The sequence below is a fragment of the Phocoena phocoena genome, chromosome 14, assembly GCF_963924675.1.
Source record: "Phocoena phocoena chromosome 14, mPhoPho1.1, whole genome shotgun sequence".
NCBI lineage: Eukaryota > Metazoa > Chordata > Mammalia > Artiodactyla > Phocoenidae > Phocoena > Phocoena phocoena.
The window spans coordinates 9,539,910-9,565,283 of NC_089232.1; the positions used below are offsets into that span (position 1 = coordinate 9,539,910).

A 25,374-nucleotide genomic window follows, 5' to 3' on the forward strand; every position below is an offset into this window, starting at 1 on the left:
CATGCGTGTGGGGACAGACGCCAGCCCCCTCAGCCACATGTGGCCACTTCTGAGTCTACCTTGCTGAGGTGGCTGCCTAAGGGGACTCTCTCCTTTACCGGCCCTCCCCGCCTTCCCCGCTGTGCTGGACAGGGCCGTCTTCGCAGAGCATGGAGTCACTGTCCCCGCCTGGCAGGAACCTGTGGGAGTGGCCACCGTGCCACTTGGGCAGAGGCCTGGCACAGGAAGCCTGACGTCATCCTGACTCACGGCTCAGGCGGGCTGGGGGTGGTTGTCACTCTCACCTTCACACCTGCCTTGACCTAAAGATCATAGTCACACCATTCATTCCTTCCTCTCTCCCCGGAGCATCTGCTTGGGGTATGGGTTTGGAAGGAGGAGGGAGGACAACACAAGAACACAACACAACGCTTTGGGCTTCTGTGGAAGGGAAGTTGCTCTGCATGGGGCTGGGGGCCGGGTGGGGGCAGGGAAAGACCCGGAAACCCAAAGGCAGGAGGCTAGTGACACGTAAAGAGCCATCAAAATAGATGGTTACAAGCAAGAATGACACAGAATCATCATTTGTTCCAGTTGGGTATTTTAATTAAAAAAAAAAAAACTGAGCCCCAAACTTGCTTGATAGTGTCGGCTCTGTAACAGCCAGGCCAGGGAAACAAAGTCCGCCAAAACCCGAGTATGGCACCATCCCCCCATCCCTGGCCCCTGCTGTCCCTTTACCACCTAGTGAAGAGGGTCATCCCTCCGGGACCTGCGACCTGTGGGGCAGCCAGTGCAACGGAGACCCCTCCTCACCCGTTTCTCCACCCACATGTCCAGACCCCTGCCTCGTCTCTGCCAGGAAATGGTGGTCCTTGAGGAGGTGGCAGAGGGGGAGAGACATCCCGGGGCCATGACTCACCAAGGGTGGGGGATCTTTAGTCAGAGGAGAAGTGGGGGTGGGACTTGGGTTCCATCTTCTTCCCACTCTCTCCTTACCCCGAGCTTGGGCTTTCACCCAGTTATGAGGGTGGGCGTTTCCCTAGTTTGGGAATAGGGGAAAGAGGCCGAGGGGAGCCCCTCCTTCATGGCTAAGTCAGGCCTCCTTGAGCCTGTGTTCCAGAGCTGAAAAGGGGACACCCCAAAGCCAGTGGCACTGACGGGGGTACATACATGTAGTCACCTTGGGCGGAAATTACTGGTCCTGGCCAGAGCTCCAGGCAGGGCAACTGGGCACTGTGTCGCTAGCGCAAACCTTTGCCAACACACTCCCACTCCCACGTGGGACTGCAAGCTGCACGCCATTCTCCCCAGGAGGGGAAGAGGCTCAGCCCGGCGTGGGAGTCCAGGGTCTGGAGCCCCTACGCAGCTGGACTGAATTTCACCCCTGAGCTAGGATCCCAGCTGGCCAGTCCTCTCTGCTCCTCCCCGTGGAGCTGGAAGCCCATGTCTCCCAGCAGAGCAGGTGACACCAGCCCCATGGGTCAGCAAGACTGGACCTGCTATCCTTTTGTGTGCTCTGTAATTTACCCCTGGAGTCAGCCATTAAGTCATTTGCCGGGCTGATGCCAACGATAAGGGCCTGGATCTGTGGCCCAGACTCCTCGGCTCTGTTGTGGGCTCTGCCGCATCGGCCTCCAGACTGGCCTGGGAGGGAGGGATGGAACATTGCAGGTGTCTGGGCACTGCCACAGCCTCAGAGCCTCGGAACCAGTGTAGGCGAGCAGTTGGTCTATTATACACTCCCATCTTACAGGTGGGAACACTGAGGCCTGAGAGGGTGAACTGCCCCAGGACTCTTTGGAGTCCTTGCAGCTTCTATCCCCCGCATCCCCTCTTCTTCGCAGCACACACAAGCTACCAGCTCTGTCTCCATCAACAGGTGATGCTCCAACACACACATACAGACACATCAACACACTACGGGGAACAGTTTACAGTTTACAATCCAAGTGCAGGGCGTGGGGGTCCACGATGGGTCCTAGTGGTAGCCCTCCAAGACAGTCTGGACCTAGGGGTCTGCAGTAGGGCTGGAAGGGTCTTACAAAGGGCATAGACTCAGGGGAGTGGGGGCCTTGGGGGTTGGGTTCTGAAATCCCATGCAGCTAAGGTGGGGATGGGGGTGGCTCCCACTCCAGGGCACTGTCCCCACGTACCTGAATGTCCCTGCTTTGGAGGAGTTCAGCTGCCAACATCTCTTGCCCCCTTGCAGGGGCCCAGATCCCCCCACACACACCTGGGGCTCACCACATCCGGCCCCAGGGCTGGCAGCTGAGTTGGGGGCAGGCAGAAGGGATGTGGATTAACTAGCTTCCCAGTCTTACTGCTCATCGCCTTGCTCCAGTCCAGTCCTGGGTCCCTGCTGTCCAGGGGCTCCGCTGCAGGCCTAGGGAGGACTCGGGGGAGCGGGGAGTGGTGGGCGGAGAGAGTGGGGGAGGCAGATTCTGGTAGTTCTTCTCCCTCCTCCCCTTGGTGAGGCTCCTGAAATTCCCACAAGGCCCCAGGGAGAGCCCAGCAGCGTCAGCAGAGTTCCCCTTCAGAGCTGGCCTGTGACTTGGGGAAGTGCTTCACTCTGGGCCCCTGGGGTTTCCCTGGGCTCCGGGGGAAGAAGCCTTGTCCCGCTAATAACTGGAAAGTCGTCACGGGCCCCCTGCCTCCCCCCATGCCAAGGCCCAGAGGTCCTCCTCATGCCAGCGCTTAGGGTCTTGGGCTTAGAGGACAACGTTCTGGCCTAGCTTGGTCACTGAGCAGCTGCAAAACCCCGAGTGCTGGTCTCAGCCATGAAACGGGGGAGGAGGAGGGGAAATAAAGCCCCTCTGGCCCAGGGTCTCTAAGCAGAAGAGAAAAGGCACATCAAAGCACGGCTCCCCATCCTCCAGTGCGGAAATCATCCGTGGCAACAGACAGAAGTCAATTTTTGTTGTAGCAGATTCCTAGAAGGGGGGAAACCCTGGGAGGTTAAGGGAACAGGGAAAAGGGAGAGCAAGCGGGGCGAGGGGCTCCACGGGCTCCGAGGTCTCCGGGGATGCGGACGTGTATCTATCTGAGTAGCCGGGTGCCCGAGGACCAAGCGGCGCGAAGCAGGTCCAGGGGTGAGAGCGCTCAGGAAGAGTCCTGGGGCGCAAAGGCGGGAGGGGGGCGTTTGGGCAAACACCTTCCTTTCGGAGCTGGTGCCCGGCTTCCTCTCCCAGGGCACCCCTCCCCCCAGCCGGTCCGAGCCCCGGGCCAGCCCAGCCTGCGCCCCGCGTGAGGCCGCGGGGGCGGCGCCGGCGCCTTCCTGCTTTGCCCATGTATGGTGACCCAGGAGGCCGTCCCACGGCTACTTAAGCCCCAGCGCTGGAGAGGGCGCCCGGAACAGACGGTTCGGGTAGCGCGGCCGCCGCGGGAGTCCGGAGCGCTCGCGGGGAGAGGGGGAAGGAGAGGAAGAGGTGCGGAAATAGGGGAGAGGAGGCTGCCCGGGGCCGGCAGACATGGGGCTGGAGGCGGCGCAAGAGTTGGACTGCACGGCGCTGGGCGCGCTGCTGCGGGAGCCGCGGGAGGCTGAGCGCACGCTGCTGCTCGACTGTCGCCCCTTCCTGGCCTTCTGCCGCCGCCACGTGCGCGCCGCGCGGCCGGTGCCCTGGAACGCGCTGCTGCGGCGCCGCGCGCGCGGCCCCCCCGCCGTCGCCCTCGCCTGCCTGCTGCCTGACCGCGCGCTGCGGGCGCGCCTGGCCCGCGGGGAGCTGGCGCGGGTCGTGGTGCTGGACGAGGGCAGCGCCTCGGTGGCAGAGATCCAGCCCGACGGCCCGGCCCACGCGCTGCTTGCCGCGCTGCTGCACGAGACCGGCGCCGGACCCACCGCCGTGTGCTTCCTGCCGGGTGAGCGCCGGCCCGCCCTCGCCCCCCGCCCCGTCCCCGACCCGCGCCGGGCCCTCCCGGCTAACCGTGTCTTGGTCCTCCTTGCAGGAGGCTTCGACAGCTTTCAAGCCTGCTGCCCCGATCTGTGCTCTGAGTCCCCCGGCCCCGCGATGCCACCCGAAAGCAGCCGCTCCGACCCCAGGGCTCCCTCGTATGACCAGGTGAGTTGAGATCAGGGCTCCTTGTCAGTGTCATGCAGGGTAGGCGCCCCTGGGGAAAGAGTCTGCCATTTGTGGATGCAGGAGTCTGTCCATGTCCACGGTCACCTAAGGGTGTGTGTGTGTGTGTGTTTCCGCCCCCAAATGGGAGCACACCTTTGTGTGTGCCTGGCGGTCGTTGCATCTCTGTGAGTCTGCGTATGTCCTGTGAGCAGCAAAATTTGGGGGTTTGAGGGGAATGTGTGTATCTTTGTGTGTGTATCTCTGTATGTCCCCTTGGGTCCTCCTGGTATTCCGGAGTCTGATCCTTAGACAGGGATCCCTGGCTAAGAGCTCCTCTTGCCTGGGCCAGTCTGCCCTGTCTCTGTCCCGCTGGTGTTCAAGCCCTCCAGGCTTGGGCTGAGACCTCACCACTGTCCCTCCCCCTTCCCGTGCAGGGTGGCCCTGTGGAGATCTTGCCCTACCTGTACCTGGGCAGCTGCAGCCACTCGTCGGACCTGCAGGGGCTGCAGGCTTGCGGCATCACAGCCGTCCTCAACGTCTCAGCCAGTTGCCCCAACCACTTTGAGGGCCTGTTGCGCTACAAGAGCATCCCGGTGGAGGACAGCCAGATGGTGGAGATCAGCGCCTGGTTCCAGGAGGCCATTGGCTTCATTGGTAAGAGGCGGGCCTCAGCCCCAGGACCTGCTGGAGCTCCAGGGGAAGGGGCAGGGGCACCTGTCTCCTTCCCTGCCCACCTTCCCATCTGACCCCCCTCTCGCATTTCCCTTGCAGACTCAGTGAAAAACAGCGGAGGCCGGGTGCTGGTGCACTGCCAGGCAGGCATCTCGCGCTCCGCCACCATCTGCCTGGCGTACCTGATACAGAGCCACCGCGTGAGGCTGGACGAGGCCTTCGACTTTGTTAAGCAACGCCGGGGCGTCATCTCCCCCAACTTCGGTTTCATGGGGCAGCTGCTGCAGTTTGAGACTCAGGTGCTCTGTCACTGAGGCTGGGTCCCACCATGCTCGCTCCCCCAGGGCAGAGGCACACAGAGCTGCCTGATTCCTGGGGACAGTGGGGGCCCCAGTTCCCCACTGTCCCCCTCCCCTCAGGGAGATCTGCCCCTTCCTTGGAGTTCAAAAAGCCCCCAGGTGGGCACGCTGGGTGCAGGGATGCTGGACTTTCTCACCTGGTGCTCTTCTGCTGGGGGTTTGAGGGCCGGCCCTCATTCCTCATTCCGGAAGGAGGATGGAGGGCGTGTCTGCTTCCCTCCTCCCCTGTCCTCTGACAGAAACCAACGGGACTCTACACACCCACGACTCCCACTGGTCCGATCGCCATGTTGGAGCCCTTGGCAGCCTGAGGGCTCTAAGGAACGAGCTGTGACAACCAGGAGCCCTGTGTGGAGCTCGGGGAAGGGATGCGGGCGCTGTGTCTGGACCTCTCGCTTGCGTGTGTACGTGAGCGTTTCACGCCTGTGTTGGCGTTGGAAAGTTATTTGTGTTCAACTGACATTTAACACTCCCTCCCCCACTTCCTCCCAGCCCTGTGGGCAGGGGTGGGAAACTTAGCACTTTATATTTATACGGAACATTGAGGATGTGTCAATAAAATATTGTTTTGTTTAAGAAACAACTTCTCAAGTGTCTGACCTCAAGTCAGTGCCTGGGGAAGTGCTCAAAAGCTGTTTCTTTTCTTTTTTTGATAAGTTATTTATTTATTTTTGGCTGTGTTGGGTGTTCGTTGCTGCACAGGCTTTCTCTAGTTGCGGTGAGCGGGGGCTACTCTTTGTTGCGGTGCGCGGGCTTCGGATTGCGGTGGCTTCTCTTGTTGCAGAGCACGGGCTCTAGGCGTGCGGGCTTCAGCAGTTGTGGTGCATGGCCTTAGCTGTTCCGCAGCATGTGGGATCCTCCCGGACCAGGGCTCGAACCCGTGTCCCCTACACTGGCAGGCAGATTCCTAAGCACTGTGCCACCAGGGAAGTCCCCCAAAGCTGTTTCTTAATCAGACCTTCCCTTCCCTTGTGTGGCGGGGTCTGGGAAATGGAAGGAGGAAGGTGCAGGGGTGACCTCACCGCACAGCCCAGTCCTCCCTGTGCTGGTGTCCTTTCCTAGGCAGCCTTCTGTCTCCAGAGCTGAAAGTGATGGTTTCTGGGAGGCTGGCTCCAGCCTTATTCCAGTTACCAGCTTTGGTCCTGTGGGGGAGAAGACTGTGTTTACCATTCAGAGCTGGACTCAGCACTGCCCTGGTCAGACCCCACTTCCTTTTTGGAACATGTGGATGGATGTGTGTGCGTGCGTGTGTGTGTGTGTGCAGCCACGTGTGGCTCTTCCTCTGGGTGTGGGTGTCTATTCTTGGCCTGCACACACCGATGTGTCCCAGATGTCCCTACATGCCTGCATGTCTGCCTGTGCGTGTGGCTTCCCTGGGCTGTGTGTAACGTGCGCCCACGTTGGGGCAGTGCAGCCTGTCACCTCTTCTCCCACACCTCCGGGCTGGGTCCCCAGGCCTCAGAATGCCTGTCCCTTCCGGGGGTCATGGCAGCCCCTGATCCAGAGCTCCTTCCTGTCCCCAGAAAGCATGTGGCCTGGTGTCTGGTACGGAGGACAGGTCACCTGGGATGGGCTTAGTTGTTTTTCACACGCATCAACTACCACGTCTTCACTGAACACTGGTTACGTGGCCAGTGTGGACCGCCAATGAGACATGGGCCCAGCCTGAGCCAGAAGTGGAGGGTGCTGGAAAGGGGGTGCTGTGATTTGCCCGAGAGCAAGGGGTGCTGAGGCCCTTGAGGACAGCTCAGCGTGGGCAGGTCCTGCATCAGCCTCCACTCTGATGCTCCCAGCCACTCGGAGTGTCATCTGGCTACCTCTATTTTGTCCTTCCAAACTCGGTGCAGGCGTCACCCCTGCAGAATGATGACTGTTGCTGCGGGTGTTCTGAGCGCCTGGCAGGGCACACCTGAGTAGGGCAGTGTAGTTTGACAGTTAGGGGGCCTGTTTTGCTTTACCTCTCTGTGTCTTAGTTTCCTTGTCTGTAAAATGGGGTTTTGTCATTAGCTCCCACCTCTTAGGGTGGTGTTGAGTGTTGCTCCAGTCAATCCAGGTAAAGCCTTAGCCCAGGAAATGTGAGTTACTGAAGGTCCGAGAAGTGAAGGTTTTCAGGTGTGTAGTTGCCTGGACGCTGGTGAGGGCAGGGCCTGTGGTGTGCTTGGCCCTGTGCCCAAAGTCTGGCAGGGGTGGGTGCCCACTCTACATGGCCGAACGAGGGACAAAGCCTGCCCGCTGTGCCTCGTTCCCTCTACTCTGGGGGTGTGTGAGGTGCTCCCTGGCGGGGACTGAGCAGAGCTAGGGGTTGTTATCAGGGCTTCTGCAGGCCTTGAGTGGGTCTGTTTGGACCTGTCCACAAGGCCCACACCCAGCTCGGGGAGGGTGGGGGGCATCTGGGGCCCTGAGTTATCGGAGCCTTCCCGCGCCCCAGCTACTTCTCACACGAAACAGGACTGGTGGCTGAGGCCGCTGTCCATCGCCCCTCACCCCTGCCTCATTGCATCCTGTCTCCACTCCACCATACTGCAGCCTCCCCTCTCCGTGTTTTTAAGTTGGCCTTTCAAGCAAACTGCGTTTCTTTCCCTTCCTCCCTTCCTTTTAAATTTATTTATTAAAATTTTAAAAATTGTGGTAAAAAAGATGTAACAAAATGTACCATCTTTACCATTTTTAAGTGTGCACTTCGATAGCGTTAAGCGTGTTCACTCACATTACCGTGAAACAGATCTCCAGAACTTCTCCATCTCGCAGAATTGAAACTGTACCCGTTAGACAACAACTCCCCATTCCCCCCTCCTTCGGCTCCTGGCGACCACTGCTCCACCATCTGCCTCTGAATCTGACTTCTCCAGATACCCCGCGTAAATGGACTCATACACCACTTGTCCGGTTGTGATTGGCTTATGTCACCGAGCACAATGCCCTCAAGACAAACTGGCTTTCTTATCTACGAATCTGTTTCTCTACCCGAGCAGGGTGATTATGATTGTTTATTCCTACGAATGTTAACACCCTGCCCGGGCAGCTGGGCCACCTGTCTTCATCACGTTCTCCCCATGGTTCTCACCCCTACCTTTTGAGAAACAGTGGATTCCAGCCAGGGCAAGACGCCGAGCGACCTCAGCTCTGTCATTTCCCTTCACTGGATGTTGGTGGGGAGGGTGTCCCCAAATCCTTCAACTCCAGGATTTAAATCCAGGTGGGCCCTTGGTGACCAGGCTCCGAGGATGGGCCTTTTGAGAGGCCAAGGGCTACAGAGGAGGGGGAATATGGGTAAGGAGCTTTAATTCCTGCACCTGTGAAATGGGGCTAAAATGCTGATTTTGTAAGGCTGTTGTGGGAGTGACAGGGGTAGCACCCATGTGAGGGTCTAGGTACCCAGAAGTTCCACTTTTCCACAAGGCAGGCTTCTCTGGGGGTGCTGGTTGTCCCTGGTGGTCAGTTTGTGGGTTTCACTGATCCCGGTTCTTGTGATTGTTTACTGTTCTGTGTGTATACTACAATAAAAGCTTATAAAAACGTAGTGAGTTTTTTCCTCCTTCCACAGTCAGACTGGGGGTGCCTCAGGGTCTCAGGTAGTCTTCCCCACATCTGAGCACAGGGCAGGGGCAGGAAAGGGGTGTCCCCAGGTTTGAGGATGAGGTACCATCCAGCACTGCAGTCTCTTACTTTTCTGCGACGTTTCTCTGCCCCCTGGTGGTGGGAGGGGACCTGAGAAGAGATACACCCCCAAGTGGAAGCCCCCCCCCACCCGCAGCGTGCCTAGCGCGTGGCTTCTCCCCACCCTCTCGCCCACTTCAGCCAAGCTGGGAAGGATCTGACCAGGATCCAGAAGCCTAGGGCCTGGGCTGGGAGAGGAAGCGCAGGCAGCAGAGGGCGGGGCTGCAGGTGGGGTTGGTTGGGAGGGGCTGCAGGTGAGGGCTGGAAAAGCTGCTATTTAAGGGGTGGGGCCGTTGACCATAAGTTTGTAATTAGGCTGCCTCATCTCGTGGGAATTGGTGCTCCTGCTAGCTGAGGGGCCAGAGAGGCCCATCTCCGGCACCATGAGCATAGGAGGCCTCTGGCCATGGGGGCTGGCTCTGCTCTCTTTGCCCGGTAAGTGGGTTGCCTCTCCCTACTGCCCCCGTCATTTTGGTTCTAGCCTGCGGAGTCCTGGGGGCAGCCAGAGGGTGTGGCTGGCGCCCGCAAGGCATGGGAATTGATCTGCATGGGTCAGAGAATGGGCTTCCAGGGATGTTCCTAGAAGCCAGCTCCTGGGGGGCCGGTGAGGACCTCTGGAGGACGCTGGGAGCAGAGGGCCTGCCTGGCAGGAGAGGGCAGGAGTGACGCTCCAGGCGTTCGTGCTCTGCTGGCCATGCTAGGCTTGCCCAGGCTGAGCCCATTTCCAGACCCCTGGGCTGACGAGGGGGGCAGGGGGCAGGGTCGGAGGCTAGCCCACACCTAGCTGTCAGCGTTGGAGACTGAGGTCTGTCCCCATCTTCCTCCCTCTTGCTGCCTCCCCTGCCTCATACACACCCAGACACTTGGAGCCTGGGGCTGCCTTTTGAAGTCCTGTCTCAGTCCCGCTAAGGGAGCTCCTTCCTCAAAGTTGTCCAGGCTTCAGCAGCAGGTGGGGCTGACAGGGGGGGCCAGGCAGGCTCCCAGGACTCCCTCCTGGAGACCTATCTTTGTGAAGGGCCTGGGTCTTGGCGTCTGACACCCCACTCCCACCCCACCCCATGTCCTGTCATCCTGTGTCACCATTGGGGGCACTCTGGCCATCGTGCATATGTACCTGTGTGCCTGGGCCAGGTTTCATCCTAGGAGTGCCCTCGGCCTCTCACTGCCCAGGAGTCTGTGGGACCAGATTCTCAGAAGACCTCACCCCCGAGGGGACGCAGACGTCTTGGGATAAGGACATTCCTGCAATTAACCAAGGTGAGGGCACTGTGTCTTCTCTTGGGGTTTGGGGTATGAAGTTGTCCATGTGGCGCGTGAAAACTGTGCTGAATTCTCAGAGAACAGAGAAAGCTGGGAGGAAGCGTGCCAGCGAGGAAACGTGCCAGCTTTCTTAGTGGGTCTTGGAGAGTAATGGTTCCATGGGCAAATTCTTTTTTTTTTTTTAATTTTATTTATTTTTTATACAGCAGGTTCTTATTAGTTATCTATTTTATACATACTGGTGTATATATGTCAATCCCAGTCTCCCAATTCATCCCACCACCACCTTCACGGGCAACTTCTTAAGTCTATTTTTCTGCATCTTCTCTACTGGGTTGTTACTTTTATTAAGAAGGGGGAAAACAAGAGGTTTATAAAAAAAAATGGAGAGCCCCGTACTTCTATCAGGCCAGGTCTGGTGTTGAATAAAGTCATTAGTGGCTGTTTGGAAACAGGTCAGCCAACTGGTTCAGGATGACCTGCAGGTGTGAGGCGCTGGTGGGGGGAGGTCCAAAGACCGGGAAGCGTGAGTCTCTGGCCTCCCTGCCTGGGGATTTCAGCTGAAGAATGAGAACATACAGATAACCTGGGACAAAGCTAGTAGAAATAGAGACTGGAGCTCAGAACGGGGTTGGGGGGTAAGGGGTAGGGGATGGGAATCTGCCGCATGTGGTCTGCGCCTCCCCTTCCTCTGTGAAAAGCTTGAGCAGGGCCGTTCACCACCTTTAGGTCACTGTGGCTGGTTCTGGCCATCTCCAGACCAATCTGAGGCCTCCTTGGCATTGCTCTCCAGCTGCTGTGGAGGATTCTCTCTGCTAGGGCTGCTGGTGGCCCAACGACCTGTGAGCCTAGTGTAGTACCGGCCATAAAGCCCTTGACCGGGAGGCTCACGCCCTCCCCAGCTGCTGGGAATGTTGACTGCTAAGGCCTCGCAGCTGGAGACCCTCGGCCAGGGATACCTGGGAAGCTATGCCCTGCCCTGCCCCGGGCGGCCCAGCCACAGCGACTCATACAGGACGTGGGTCTGGCCCCATGCCTCCAGGTGGGATAAGTCTGTAGTGCCACTTGGGGTCCAGAGCTCCTATGGGGTCCGGCTGGGGCTCTTCCCCAGCGCTCTTCACCTCTCCCTGCTTCCACCATCAATCACCTGCAGATGGCTCCCTGGCTCAGGCTCTGCTTCTAGGGAAACCAACCTCCAGGATGCCAGGCACTCTTCTAAGGTTCCTGCTGGGGCTGATATCCTAGTAAAGAGGCTGTGGAGAGGGCTGCCAGCTGTGGCAGAAAACGAGGCTGGGGGGAGGGGGAGGGGGGGAGGGGGAAGGGGAGGGCAGGAGCCAGTACCCACCGTCCTATGGTGGTGCAGGCTGGCGTTTCTGTCACTTGCCACTCTAAGGGTCCTGAGTATCACGCCGATGGGTAGGGGGTGAGGTGGGCTGGGAGAGCCCAGGGCGTGTTCTGAGGAGTGTGGCTTGGGCTGGAGCAGAGGATGAAGACAGCTGGAAGAAATGGCATCTTCCTGAGAGCAGAGGGCCTCAGACGCAGGAGCTGGGACTGGATTTTTTTTTTTTTTTTTTTGGCCACGCCATGGGCTCACATGTGGGATCTTAGTTCCCTGACCAGGGAGCAAACCCGTGCCCCCTGCAGTGGAAGCGTGAAGTCCTGACCACTGGACTGCCAGGGAAGTCCCTAGACCTGGCTTGTGTGGATCTCAGGAGACGTGCACCTTCTGAGCAGGGGAAGGGTGAGATCGGGCTGAGAAGCATTGCACACGTTTGTAGACTGGGACTCGGGCTGTGTGACCTGCCTGAGGTCACTTGCCTGTGTGACAGCCTCAGAGCCCGAAGGAGGATGGACGCTGGGGTTGCCTGGCCTGGCAGCCAGGGTCTCTCCTGCGCCGGTCCTCAAGTCTGTGCTGTGGAGGGCATGGACCCACACACTCCCCTCCCTTCCTTCCCAGGGCTCATCCCAGAGGAAACCCCGGAGAGCAGCTTCCTCCTCGAGGGCGACATCCTCCGGCCGGTGCGTGTGAGCATGCGCACACACACGTGGGTGTAAATAGCCTCACAGGTAGTGTCAGAGACCTTTGAGTCCACCCCTTGGCGTCATGGGGGGGTGACGTGTGAGGGATCCACCGTTGCTGCTCGTAGCTCTTCTTGCCAAAGTCAGAGCGAATGTTCTGCTAGGAATAAGCCAGCCTGAGGGAGGGTGAGCTCTGGAGTGGTGGCAGCAGTCAGCCTGAGAGGGCTTCCTGAAGGAGGGGGTTTGGACTTTCGAGACCCAGCTTGCTACCCTACCCGGGGGAGGTGCCCAGGGAGCATCGGGACAAAGGAAGAGGTAAGCACAGGTTGGCAGAGTGGCCGGTGGGGCTATAGGGAGGTGTTTGTGGGGAACATCGGTGGTGGGAGCAATGGTCTCGGGACGACGGAACAAGAAGTAACACAGGAACCATCCTGCCCAGGGGTGGGGGCAGGCTCAGAAAGGGAGAAGCCTGGATGGGAATAGGGGCGACTTGCATTGCCATCTTTTAGGAGACACTTGCCTAAATTGGGGCGAGGGTGGGCAGAAGGTTCCTGAATAGGACAGTGGCCTGGTGTGAGCTAGACTGTGCTCCTGGCCTGAGGCTGTCCACTGATGGCACAGCATAAGGCTGGGCCGAAGACTGAAGGCCAGCCTGGGGCAGGGCAGGAACCCCCAGGGCCGGGCGAGGCCCCTGTTCCCAGTTACCCAGTGAGTGCCGGGGGTAAAAGTAGAATCCAGTAAAACCTTTGGTACCAGTGGGGCAGGACGTGCTGGGGTGCTCTGAAGCCCAGGCTTCAGAGTTGGCAGAAGAATAAAGAAAGTTGCTAAGGCCATGGGTGTTGCCTTAGAATCAGCCCGAGGAGGACTGTGTCCCCATCTTCCCACCTGCACGTTCAGAGGAGCTCTGTGGGCTGCTGTGCTCCAGGAAGGAGTGGCGGGGTCGGGGGGCGCTGCTGGTGGAGCCGAGCCCCTCTGAACTAGGCCCCCTGGGGTGCTGGGATTCCTAGCCAGCCTCTTCATTTTGTCTTGTTTCTCTTCTTGATAGAATAAGTTGTTAAGTTCTGTTATGTAGAAGAAAGGGTTGTGCTGTGTGTCATAACTCACGGAGCTGGCCCGCTGACGTCCCAGCTTCTATCCCATTTCTAATGACCAGCTATGCTCATGTACCCAGGGGGGTCTGCGGCTCACATCTTTAGGGCTCCCATGGCTGGACGTGTGGCACCCTTGGGGGCGGGAAGCTTGGCTGACCGGGGTCCCTGAGCCGCCCTCTCTCCTCAGAGCCCTTTCCAGCTGTTCTCAGCGACCAAAAACAAGTGGCCCAAGAATGGTGGCGTAGTGGAGGTCCCCTTCCTGCTCTCCAGCAAGTATGGTGAGTGAGCCAGCCCCTCATTCCCAATGCAGCCCAGGCTCCTCTCTGGGTTTTTGTTCCCTCTTCCCCTGTATCTCTGCGCCCCTTCTACCGCTACCACCCAAGTAGCCCTTCTACCAGAAGCCCTTCTATCCCTGCTGGCCCCTGAGCTGGGAGGCTAAAACCCTGGAGGAGCTGATGGGAAAGGTACATCTAGGGACTGTCTGATCCATTTCAAGACCAAATGGTCCAGAGGACAGTTATCTGCCCCAGGTCTCACAGCCAGGGTCTGTCTGGAACCCTGCTTTCTTCTCCCCACACCATCGCACTGCCCTTTCTAGACATTCCGTTTTGGGGGAGTGATCTGAAGCTTGGTTCCCTCCCCAAGTGCAGACTTCCAAGGCGCTGCAAGGGCTCTAGGGGCTGGGCTGGGGCATCAGCCAGGGTGTCTCCTCTTCAGATAAGCCCAGCCGCCAAGTCATCCTGGAGGCGTTTGCTGAGTTTGAGCGCTTCACGTGCATCAGGTTTGTTGCCTACGAGGGCCAGAGGGACTTCATCTCCATCGTCCCCATGTCTGGGTAAGTGCTTCCGGGTATGTGTGCAAGTGTGTGTACTCGTGCATGTACGGGGTGAGAGCCACAGCTGTCTTCAGTTCAGCCTGGAATTAACAAAGCTGTGGTCAAAGACCTGTGTCTGGGCCTCTGTCCCGGGTCCAGAGTACCCCTGCCCATCTGAGTGGTTTGCCCAGTGCGAGCTGGACCTACAGATACTCAGGGCAGGAGGTGGAGGAGACGTGGGCAAGGAGGTGCTCGACTCTCCTTTAAAGAGCCCTCAACTCCATCTCTGGGGAGATTTTGTGGCCTGGGGACTGAGTGCAGGTTTCATGAGACAGACCTGACCTCAGATCTGGGTTCCACAGTGCAGGAACCAGGTGACTCTGGAATGTCCCTTAACTTCTGAGCCCCTTCTGCCTTCTCTCTGCAATGGGGTTGATGGCAATACTGCATTCCTAGCTTGCTAGGGGCCTAAGAGAATGTGGGTGAGAGCTTTGACTTGGGGCTCCCCACATGGGGACATTCACGTAATGAGCTGCTTCCGTCATCCACATTAGTATTGACTCCCACCAACTCCTCTCAGTGCAGGCTGCAAAGGGGGTTCCAGTACACCCCCTTGGCAGAGGGCCAGGCAGTCAGGGGACTTGGGGCCAGCAGGCTTGGGACTGAAGCCCAGGATGGGGACTAGCTGTTGGTGCTCACTTATCCCAGGTCTTGGGAGGAGGGGTGAGGGTCCTGGGTCTGCAGATTCTCTGGGCTGGTGCCCACCCAGCACTCTCATGGCCCTGCAGGTGCTTCTCGAGCATAGGGCGCAGTGGAGGGATGCAGGTGGTGTCCCTGGGGCCCAGCTGTCTCCGGAGGGGCCCGGGCATCGTCCTGCACGAGCTCATGCACGTGCTGGGCTTCTGGCATGAACATTCGCGAGCCGACCGGGACCGCTACATCCGTGTGAACTGGAACGAGATCCTCCCAGGTGAGCCGGGTTGTGAAAGGCCAGGCTAGGCCAGGGGACTAGGGGGTGGGGGGGTGGGAGAGGTAGTCCTGCTGGGAGAAGGTGGCAGGAGGCACGGTCCAGGCCTGAGGAGTTGCCCGGCTATTTGGGAGTGGTCGTCCATCTTCCCCACTCCCTGCCTGTCTCCCATGGGGAAGGTGGGGTTCCTGCTTGCCTCCGAGACCTGGAGAATAGTCCAGATGCTGCAGCTCTGGGCCCTGAGCCTTCACTGCCACCCACAGTTACCCTGAGCTAGGGCAGAAATTTGCTGTGCGCCTCGTTTCTCTTCACGGATACCGGCAGTTACCTGAGGATGGAGCTGATGGTCTTAGGAATCTCGCTCACTCATACTCAGCTAGCAGCCCCTCGTGCTCTGGACACTGCTGTGTGGAGTCAGGGCAGGGACTGTGTTCCAGCCAGGGTGCTGAACCGAGACGGAAGTCGTGGAGGTAGTGGGCCAAGTGTCAGACGCAAGAGGCGCAGGGCAGTCCTGTGCGGCTTGGTGTGTGTGAGACGGGTGCTGATGGGCACCTGGGACAGAAAGTACAGGGAGACCAGGCTCTGAAAGGTGGCAGTGGGAAAGCTGAGGCTGGTCTGGGGAGTGGGCCACTGCACTGAATGCCAGGGTGCAGGGTTTGGTACCAGGGATCTGACTCCAGCAATGCGGGGACCCTGACCTTTGGCAGAGGGGGACAGCCTGCTGCAGGAGGTGAGGGGAGTCCAGACAATCGCTTTGTGAGGGAGGGGAGCAGAGGAGATAAGTGATGACTTGGGTTTGGGGGTATGGAAACAGAAGATTTGGAAGGCTTCCTGTAAGCGGAGGCTTCTGGTGTGAGCGCCTTTGCTGCTGCTGTGGGGTTAGCCAGGTGAAATGGTCAGAGGTGGAGCCCAAGATGCATGCATGGATGCCCTTCCACTCCAAGAAGGGGATGGGAAGATGGGTAGAACCTCTCAGTGGGACGGAGATTGGAGGTTGAGATCAGAGATTAGTCTAGGTAAGTGGGGAGGAGACAGTGACAACATAGCCTGAAAATAGACTATAATCCTTTTAAGTGCTCATGGAGGGACTTCCTTGGTGGTCCAGTGGTTAGGACCCTGCGCTTCCACTCCAGGGGCACGGGTTCAAATCCCTGGTCATGGTGCCACCAAAAAAAAAAAAAAAAAGCTTAAGTGCTCATGGAATTCTTGTAAAAACTTATGATAGCCATAAAAACTTCAAATTTGAAAAAGTAGAGTTAATACAAACAGTTTGATCATGATGTAAAAAGTAGAAACTAATAATAAAATGAAAAACTTTATCCAACTGGAAATTAAAATTTAAAAAACAACAAACCTTTCTTTTAGCTATGAAGTAAAAGAAATTGCAGGAATTCTTAAAACATAAAAACACATTAGAACCAATGATTCACAGCTAAAGCAATGCACAGGGAAAACGTGTAGACAAATACATCAATAAACAGAGAGAACAAATTAGGCATTTCAGGGCTTCCCTGGTGGCGCAGTGGTTGAGAGTCCGCCTGCCGATGCAGGGGACACGGGTTCGTGCCCCGGTCCGGGAAGATCCCACATGCCACGGAGCGGCTGGGCCCGTGAGCCATGGCCGCTGAGCCTGCGTGTCCGGAGCCTGTGCTCCGCAACAGGAGAGGTCACAACAGTGAGAGTCCCGCGTACCGCAAAAAAAAAAAAAATAATAATAATTAGGCATTTCAATCCAAGTTAAGAAAAAAATGAAAGCAGGAGGGAATTACTGAAGGTAAAAGCAGAAATTAATGAGTTAGAAAACAAACAGCACTAATAAACTAGAAAAGCTGTTTTGCTTTTGTTTCTTAACAATAAAACAAGTTAAACACCAGCTACCCTAATGGAAAAACTTGCCTAAGAATGGACAAAAATGAGAATACATTTTACTTAGTTAATATGTACAGAACAAACTGCTAAAATATGCAAACTAATAACAGTAATTAACTGGAGGTGGGGAGGCGGGGACTCAGGAAGGGGCTGGAGTGGGAGATGGAACTAAGCAGTCTACTGGGCAGGTATTTTCAGGCAGGTGATGGGATATAAAGGGGTTGGAATTCCATTTTAGTGGTAAGGAGGCTGCTGGTGACCATGGGTGGGTGTGGAGGTGGCTGGCTGGGTCTGGGGGGTTTGGAGGGTGCAGCTCTTCTTTCAGAGGCTCACTGTGAAGGGCAGGACTTGACCGAGGGAACCTAGCCCCTCCCAGGCCTGGAGGAGCCAAGTGCCAGGGAGAAGCAGGTGCTCTGGCCGATGGCAAAGGGCTGGACTCCACACCCGGGGGTGGGGGTAGGGGGTAGGGGGCGGGTGCTGTTGGCCCGAGGCAGGGAGAGCAGGTGGCTTTGCTTCTGGGAACGGGCTATCCCCACCGCACACGATGGGCTCAAGGGCCCGGCCTCTAAGGCTGGGGAGGGGAGTAGGCACTTTATCTCGCCGGTAGGGGGCGTCCGAGACACTCTTAGCAGCGTGTGTCTTCGTGGAAGCTGCAGGTCGTATAAAGATAGTCTCATACAGGGTGAGCTTGAGAGGAGGAGAAAGGTGGAGAGAAGTCTTAGGGGGCGATGGCGGGCCACCACCAGGTCCCTGTGCTTGCACATCAGCTGGTGCAGGTCTGGAACCCTCCCAGGGCACGGAGGAGACAGGGATCAGGGATCAGTGGCGGGGGTGGGGAGATGCACATCTGGCTGTAGTTTTGGACCCCTAGGCTCAGGTAGGTTGTACATTTCCAGAAAGCCCCTATCACCTACCCTTCCTCCCCTGGCCCTCTTCCCACATCGCCAAGTATTTTTTCAGGCTTTGAGATGAACTTCATCAAATCTCGGAGCAGCAACATGTTGGTGCCCTATGACTACTCGTCAGTGATGCACTATGGGAGGTGAGGACCCCCTTTCCTTGCTTCCTTCCCTCTGCGCTGCCATGCCAGCTCCTGCCGTGGTCTGGACTCAGGCCCCTGCCTGCTTGGGTTTCAGGCTCGCCTTCAGCCGGCGCGGGATGCCCACCATCACGCCGCTCTGGGCCCCCAGTGTCCAAATTGGCCAGCGATGGAACCTGAGCGCCTCTGACATCGCACGGGTCCTCAAGTTTTATGATTGCAGCCCGCTTGGCCGTGATCCCCGTGCAAAAGGTGAGTGACGGGACAGAGTGATTTGGGAGCCAAAGGAGGCTCCTGTGTTGAGGTGGTGTGAGCGAGGGTCGGGTGCTAGGAGGTGAGGCTGTAGAAGTGAGCACGGGGAGATCACCAGGGCCTCACCGCAGGAGATGCAGAAAACGCACGTGAAAAAATTAACCCTCACTGGTGATTATAAAACTGTTAGATATAGGAATAGAGGTCACTTTTTAAAGTTTAACGTACCTACCAAAAACCCAGAGCAAAACTCATTTTTAATGTCAAAACATTAAAATTGGGACCAAGACAAGTTTTTCCATTATTGTCCCATCTCTTCAACAATGTAGTGAAAGTCTTAGCCATTGTGGTACGACAAAATTAAAAGTCTGAGGTTTGGGAAGGAAGCAAAAATTGCCACTATTCATAGATGACTACATTGAAAGTAGCAATCTATAAACAAATTACTAGAACTAATAAGAATTTTTAAAAGTAAATATAATCAATATATAGAAATCAGTTTTATTTCTGTATATCAATAGTTAGGAAACAGAATTCTTAAAGATACCATTATAATAGTGAAGATAAAGTTCTAAGGAGTAAATCTGACAGAAGCTATATAAAACTTTATGGAAAAAAACCTTATTACAATCGTTAAAGAATACTTAAGTAAATACAGAGATGTATCATATTAAAAGGAAGACAATAGAAAAATGTAATTCTCTACTGATCTACAGACTCAATAAATTCCCGCTGAAAATCCCAATAAGTTTGGAGATCTTGACAAGTGAGTCTAAAATCTGTATTAAAAATGCAAAAGGCCAATAATAGCCCACACACTCCTGAAGAGATAAAAGTGGAGGGACTGCCCTAGCAGACATGAAGTTACGTAGATTATAAAATGTCTTTATATATATATATATATATATATATATAGCATATAAATGTATAAATGCATATATTCATATATGTACACAGAATGTATATAAAATACCTTTATATAAACGTGTAGCATTGGTACAAGGGTAGATAATTGCCCACTGAAACAGAATGGAGAGTTCAGAAATGAATCCTCCTCAGAAGTGGACACTTGATAAAAGGGCATTGATCACTAGGGAAAGAATAGGGTAGCCATTAAATAGCTCTAAAGACAACTAGTTATCCATTTTATTTTTTTATTATTTTTTAAAAATTTATTTTATTTATTTATTTTTGGCTGTGTTGGGTCTTTGTTGCTGTGCATGGGCTTTCTCTAGTTGTGGCGAGCAGGGGCTACTCTTTGTTGCGGTGCGCCGGCTTCTCATTGCAGTGGCTTCTCTTGTTGCAGAGCATGGGCTCTAGGTGCGTGGGCTTCAGTAGTTGTGGCACGCGGGCTTCAGTAGTCGTGGCTTGTGGACTCTAGAGTGCAGGCTCAGTAGTTGTGGCACACGGGCTCAGTAGTTGTGGCTCATGGGCTGTAGAGTGCAGCCTCAGTAGTTGTGGTGCACAGGCTCAGTAGTTGTGGTGCACGGGCTTAGTTGCTCCAACGCATGTGGGATCTTCCTGGACCAGGGCTCGAACCCGTGTCCCCTGCATTGGCAGCCAGATTCTTAACCACTGCACCACCAGGGAAGTCCCTAGTTATTCACTTAAAAAAATGAATTTCTAATTCATCATGCACAGAAATTCTAGTTGTATACAAGACTTCCATGTAAACCAAAAAAAACTCTAAAACTTTTCAGAAGAAAATATAGTAAAATGTCTTCATGACCTTGGAATAGGTAAGGACTCTTTAAAAATAAGACAGGCAACATGAGACAAAGCTGGAAAAATTAAAAAATCCAACTACATTGATCATAATAAATACTATTTATTAAAAGACATAAAAGTGAAAATACAAGTTACAGATCAGAAGAGAATTATTGTAACTAATTGTACTCAAAGTATATTAAAAAAAACTTTTAGAACTTAGTAAGAAGAAACCCCACAAAGTAGAAAAGGCGAGAGACTTAACAAGCAATTCACAGAAGAAACCGAATTGGGTAAACCCAAGATATTCAACATCATTAATAATTGGGGAAATGCAAATAAAGACCACAGTACCTTTTTATACCCCCAAATTGGTAGAAATTTAAATGTCAGATACGACCAAATACTAAGAAGAATATGAAGCAGTGATAACATTCGTACTCTGCTATAGGAGTGTAAATTGCTACAACCACTTTGGGAAACAATCTGATATCTTATGAAGCTGAAGTGTATACACCCCATGACCCTACTCCTAGGTCTTGTTGCATGTGTGTGCCCCCAACTCCAGCCATAGGCAATCACTAATCTACATTCTGTTTCTATAGTTTTGCCTACTCTGGACATTTCATATAAATGGAATCATACAGTATGTGATCTTTTGTGACTGGCTTCTTCACTTAGCATCGTGTTTTCAAGGTTCGTCCATGTTACCGTGTGTATCAGTACAGTTGACCCTTGATCAACGTGAATTAGGGGTGCTGACCCTCCGTGCAGTCAGATCTGCCTATAACTTTACAGTCAGTCCTCCGCATCCTTGGATACACCAACCATGTATCGTGTAGTAGTGTGAATATTTTACTGGAAAAAAAAAAAAATCACGTATAAGTGGACCCATGCAGTTCACAGCTGTGTTGTTCAAGGGTCAACTATACTTCATTCATTTTTGTTGTTGAATGATATACCACATTTTGTTTATCCATTTATCAAAGGATCTTTGGGTTATTTCTACTTTTAGGCTATTATGAATAATGGTACTGTGAACATTCATGTGTCAGATTTTATGTGGACATATATATATTTTTTTTAGATGTTGGGGGTAGGAGTTTATTAATTTATTTATTTTTGCTACGTTGGGTCTTGGTTTCTGTGCGAAGGCTTTCTTTAGTTGTGGCAAGTGGGGGCCACTCTTCATCGTGGTGCAGGAGCCTCTCACTGTCGCGGCCTCTCGTGCTGCGGAGCACAGGCTCCAGACGCGCAGGCTCAGTAGTTGTGGCTCACGGGCCTAGTTGCTCCATGGCATGTGGGATCCTCCCAGGCCAGGGCTCGAACCCGTGTCCCCTGCATTAGCAGGCAGATTCTCAACCACTGCGCAACAGGGAAGCCCCGGGCATATATTTTCTTTTCCTTTGGATATATACTTAGGAGTGGAATTTCTGGGTCCTTTGGTGACTCCATATTTAACTGCTAAATTGTTTTCCAAATTGGCTGCACTATTTTTCATTTCTACCGGCAATGTATGAAGGTTCCACTTTCTGCAAGCCCATGTCAACACTTATTCTTCTGATTATAACCACCACAAGTGGGTGTGAACTGGTATCTCATTGTAGTTTTTTTTTTTATATTTATTTATTTATTTGGCTGTGCTAGGTGTTCGTTGCAGCACGGGGGATCTTCGCTGCTGTGTGTGGGCTCTTTTTATTTGTGGTGTGTGGGCTCTTAGTTGTGGCATGCGGGATCTAGTTCCCTGACCAGGGATCGAATCTGGGCCCCTTGCATTGGGAGCACAGTCTTAACCACTGGACCACCAAGGAAGTCCCTCATTGTAGCTTTGATTTGCATTTCCCTAATGACTTTGAACATCTCCTTATGTGCTTATCGGTCATCTGTATATTTTTGGAAAAATGTTCAAGTCTTTTGCCCGTTTTTCAGTTGGGTTGTCTTTTACTGGTGAGTTGTAGGAATTCTTTATATATTCCAGATACATGTTCCTTATCAGATATATCATTTGGAAATATTTCCTCACATGTTATAGTTTAACTTTCTAGATGGTGTCCTTTGAACATAGACATTTAAAATTTTGATGTGAAGTCCAACTCATCTATTCTTTTATCACTGTATTTTTGGTGTCATATCTAAGGACTTGCCTAACTCGAGGTCATGTAGATTTAATCCTATGTATTTTGCATGTGACTATCTAGTTCCAGCACCATTTCGTAGACTATTCTTTCCTATATATAATCCCAAATATTACATACCTTTTTAAAAATAAAAGGAGATGTGGCAAGAGCTTCGTGGGTAACTATTTGAGGCTTGACTAACATGAGGAACAGAACTGAGAGGTGGCTAGAAGGGGTCGGGGTCAATGGAAAGTTTATCAAGATGGTGGACACACAGCAAGTTTGGATACTGAAATAATGACCCAGTGGAGAAGGGGGAATGGATTGGGGTGGGGAAGAAAAATATCTAGAACATTCAGGGAGGAGTTGCTCTCATTGGGAGCTGGGGAACTTCCTTGGACCTAATGGAAGGAAGAAGATGGGAACAGATCCGAGTTCACCTGCAGATCCTGATGTGCAGGTGAGGGGCTCCGTCCCAGGCTTTGGCGGCGTAAAGAGTGAGGTGAGGTTTCCAGCCGAGAGGCTGGGGAGAAGAGGATGGATGCGAAGGAAAAGGTGTGAAGCTGCTGACTGGAGAGCAGGAGAGGAAACCCGTGAGAGACACATGGCCGGGCCACGGGTGGTGCTGGGCTGCTGGCGGAGGCGTGGTGTAGGTTAGTCACCTGGTCCTCTAGGACTGGGGTGTTGTGGGCAGTTCTGACAGAGGGGGAGGTGCCTGGGGATGTCTCCAAGGGAGGGGCTGCACCGAGGGCTGTGGAACCCATGCCAGGTGAGGAGAGGGGTTTGGAAGTAAGGAGGCTGTGGGGCAAGAAGAAGGGGTTTGGGGGCTCAGCGGGGCTGAAGGATCGTGATAGTGAAGCGAGTGGGCTGGAAGTAAAGGAGGCGGCCGTCAGAGGGTGGGCAGCCGGGACCCGTGACTTTAGCGGGTGTGATCTTGGCAGGTCCAGGCAGGGACTGGGCTGTGAAGTCACTGGTTGAAGCATGTCAGCTCAGATTGGTCAGTGTCCTTGCATGGAAGGTATGGCTCATCGGGAAGCCTTTGGTGGGTGGGCAGGAGTGACAGGGATGAGGGTGGTGCTGAAGGGGGGCTGGGGCCGATGGCCGGATAACTTGGGCCTGAAATGAAGAGTCTTACAAAGCAGCCGGTGGCAACCAGCTGTGGTCCGGGAGGGGCAGTGAAGGGCCAGCAACACCCACCCCACTGAGCACACGGGCCTGGTCGTGCTCACGTGTGTCCTGCTGACGCCCTGGGTTTGGGCATAGCTGCAAGTGTAGGAAAAGTTCTGGAATAGGCCTCGGATATGGGTGAGAGGTGAGGTGTTGCCCTGTACAGAGCAGCCCCGGGTGGTCTGGGTGAAGGGCTGCAATGCTAGATCTGGGGTTTGACCATCAGAGCAGCCGGGGGTGTGGGTGGGAGGTCATGGAAGATCCCAGTGGCCTGACCTTCTGCTGGTGACCTCTGGGACCAAGCAGGGAGGGAATGGGATGGCTCTGTGGTCCTTGTCTCTAAGGGGGAGTTGGGAGTTAGGGTCTCGAAGGCATTGGGCAGTAGCATAGCAGGAGCGTGGCGGGTCATCGCATCCCGTGAGCTGAGTTCTAGGTCACTGTGAATGAGGCTGAAGGGGGCTCTGGCTCTCGCAGCTGCCATACACTGTCCCTCTGTGATTCTGGGACGTAACCTATCTTTCCTCCTCTAGGGCTCCAGACCCACAGCGATGGTAGGAGCCCCACTCCCACGTCTAGACCGTACCTGCAGCAGCTCCTAAAGGCACTGTTGGCAGAATCCAGGAGCCCTGGCCCCGAGGGTTTCGGGGCTGAAGAGAGCCCACGTGTGTGGAAGCCCCCAGCCCTGAGGAGTTCTGGTGTGGAGGCCTCTGCAAGGCCCCCCCAGCCCCTAGCTTCTTCCCTAAGGTCAAGGCCTGGAGCAGTGGTTCCTGGCATTGCCCTGGAGCAGTCCTGGCAGGCCCAAGTGCCCGCTGTACCCCCAGACCCATCTCTAGAAGCAGAAGACCAGCCAGCAGTCGTCTAGGCTATTTTGAAGAACCCTGCTCTGCCAGGAGCCCGTGCCCCCAGAAAACGCTTCATAAGGACACCCAGAGGTCAAGCCTGTGGCTTCTGCCCCCAAGCGGGAAGGGCATTCTATGCTCAGGGTGGCCAGGTTGTACAACCCTTGGCCCCTCTAGGCAGCACCCCTGTCTTCCAGCCCCTCTGGCTACCCTGTCTAAGGCCCAGGCCTCTCCCTCTGCCCCTTGCTTGCCTGTCATGTTCCCCCAAGAGCTCCTGGGGACAGAGGGACCCTCTAGATCTGTCGGGGGAAGGCAGGCCTGCCGGGGGATTTCTGACTCTGCCTGCTGCCGTCTCCTGCCCCAGCCCTGGGGGCGTCTGGGAATGGGAGATGACCTCTTCAGGGCTCTAGGGACAGGGATCTGGAGGGGTGGTCCTCCCTGAAGGCCTCTGGGAGCCCTCTTGTAGTTGAGGGCCAGCCCCCCAGCATGGGCTAAGGGTACCTCTACCTCTACCTCTCCCTCTCCCTCGGGTCAGCCTTGGGGCAGGGGCACCCAGTGGCTGGGACCCTGGGAGCAGCCTCGCTCCCTGATGTCTGAGTGCTGGGGATGTGGCTCTGCAGCCACAGCCTCCAGCCCTGCTCTCCAGGAGGCTTTCAGAGCCCAACTTCCTCCCCTGCCGCCCAGGGAGACGAAGAGGTGGCGGCCCTCCAGGACTGCACGTGGGAAACAGCCAGAACCCGAGGACCCTGAAGTCAGGGCTCAAAGCTGCTGTCACCCCGCGTTGCTGTCTCCAGGAACCTGGTCTCTGTCTGACACCCGCCCGCCCCTCCCGGGGACTTGGCCCGAGGAGGCCCCGGAAAGGTGGGAAGGGGCTGTAGGGTCCCCCTGCTGGTCTGTCTTCAGCAAAGCCCACTCATCAGCTCCTGGCCTCCCCCGTGAGGGCTGTTCTCGGGGCAAAGAAAGTCTCCAGGGATGCCAGTGACAAGCTGGGGGCCCCCCAGTGGTGCTGTTCTCGGGGCCCGCCTGGGGTAGAAGGGAAGCAGGAGCCCGTGCCCGTCCCAGTGGGACCAGGTCCCTCAGGTGTCTTGGGAAAAGGTAGAAATAAAGTTGGGAACTTGCTCCAGGAGTCTGGTGCTGACTGTTCTGACTACCTCATACCCGATTGCCCTGGGACCCTCAGGTGGTGAGACCCATATTCCAGAGGAGGGAAGAGACTCAGGGAAGCAAATGGTTGTGCCCAAGGGAACAGGGCTGTGCAGCCGTGAAGGGCTGCGGCGTGCCCTCTGCCAACCTCTTCACTGTGTCAGGGGGCCTGGAGCCCCTGTCCTCAGTCTATCTTGGGTTTCAGTCTCGAGTCAAGGATTTTCTGAGACTGAACGTGGGCCTGATCTCATGTGTTAGTGTCAGGGAAGGATCATGGTTGGGGGTGCTCTCCCAAGTCTTGTGCCCAAACGTGGGACGTGGGGTATCAGAGTTTAGAGTAGGGGAGCAGAGGCTCTGGCCACAGC

General features: G+C 55.1%; 2 protein-coding genes across 2 annotated transcripts; both read left to right on the forward strand.

Moving 5' to 3' along the window:
- The first annotated feature begins 3,351 nt into the window (after window positions 1-3,351).
- On the forward strand, window positions 3,352-5,172 carry DUSP2 (dual specificity phosphatase 2). Its single transcript, XM_065891407.1, has 4 exons — window positions 3,352-3,837; window positions 3,925-4,037; window positions 4,472-4,691; window positions 4,809-5,172. Exons 1-4 carry the CDS (start codon window positions 3,450-3,452, stop codon window positions 5,021-5,023), a joined length of 936 nt encoding a protein of 311 aa, XP_065747479.1. The 5' UTR covers window positions 3,352-3,449; the 3' UTR covers window positions 5,024-5,172.
- A 3,936-nt stretch (window positions 5,173-9,108) lies between these two features.
- ASTL (astacin like metalloendopeptidase) lies at window positions 9,109-23,889 on the forward strand. The gene is made up of 9 exons (XM_065891627.1): window positions 9,109-9,160; window positions 9,857-9,982; window positions 11,943-12,004; window positions 13,283-13,373; window positions 13,813-13,930; window positions 14,698-14,879; window positions 17,706-17,787; window positions 17,882-18,036; window positions 23,558-23,889. Exons 1-9 carry the CDS (start codon window positions 9,109-9,111, stop codon window positions 23,887-23,889), a joined length of 1,200 nt encoding a protein of 399 aa, XP_065747699.1.
- The last annotated feature ends 1,485 nt before the right edge of the window (window positions 23,890-25,374 follow it).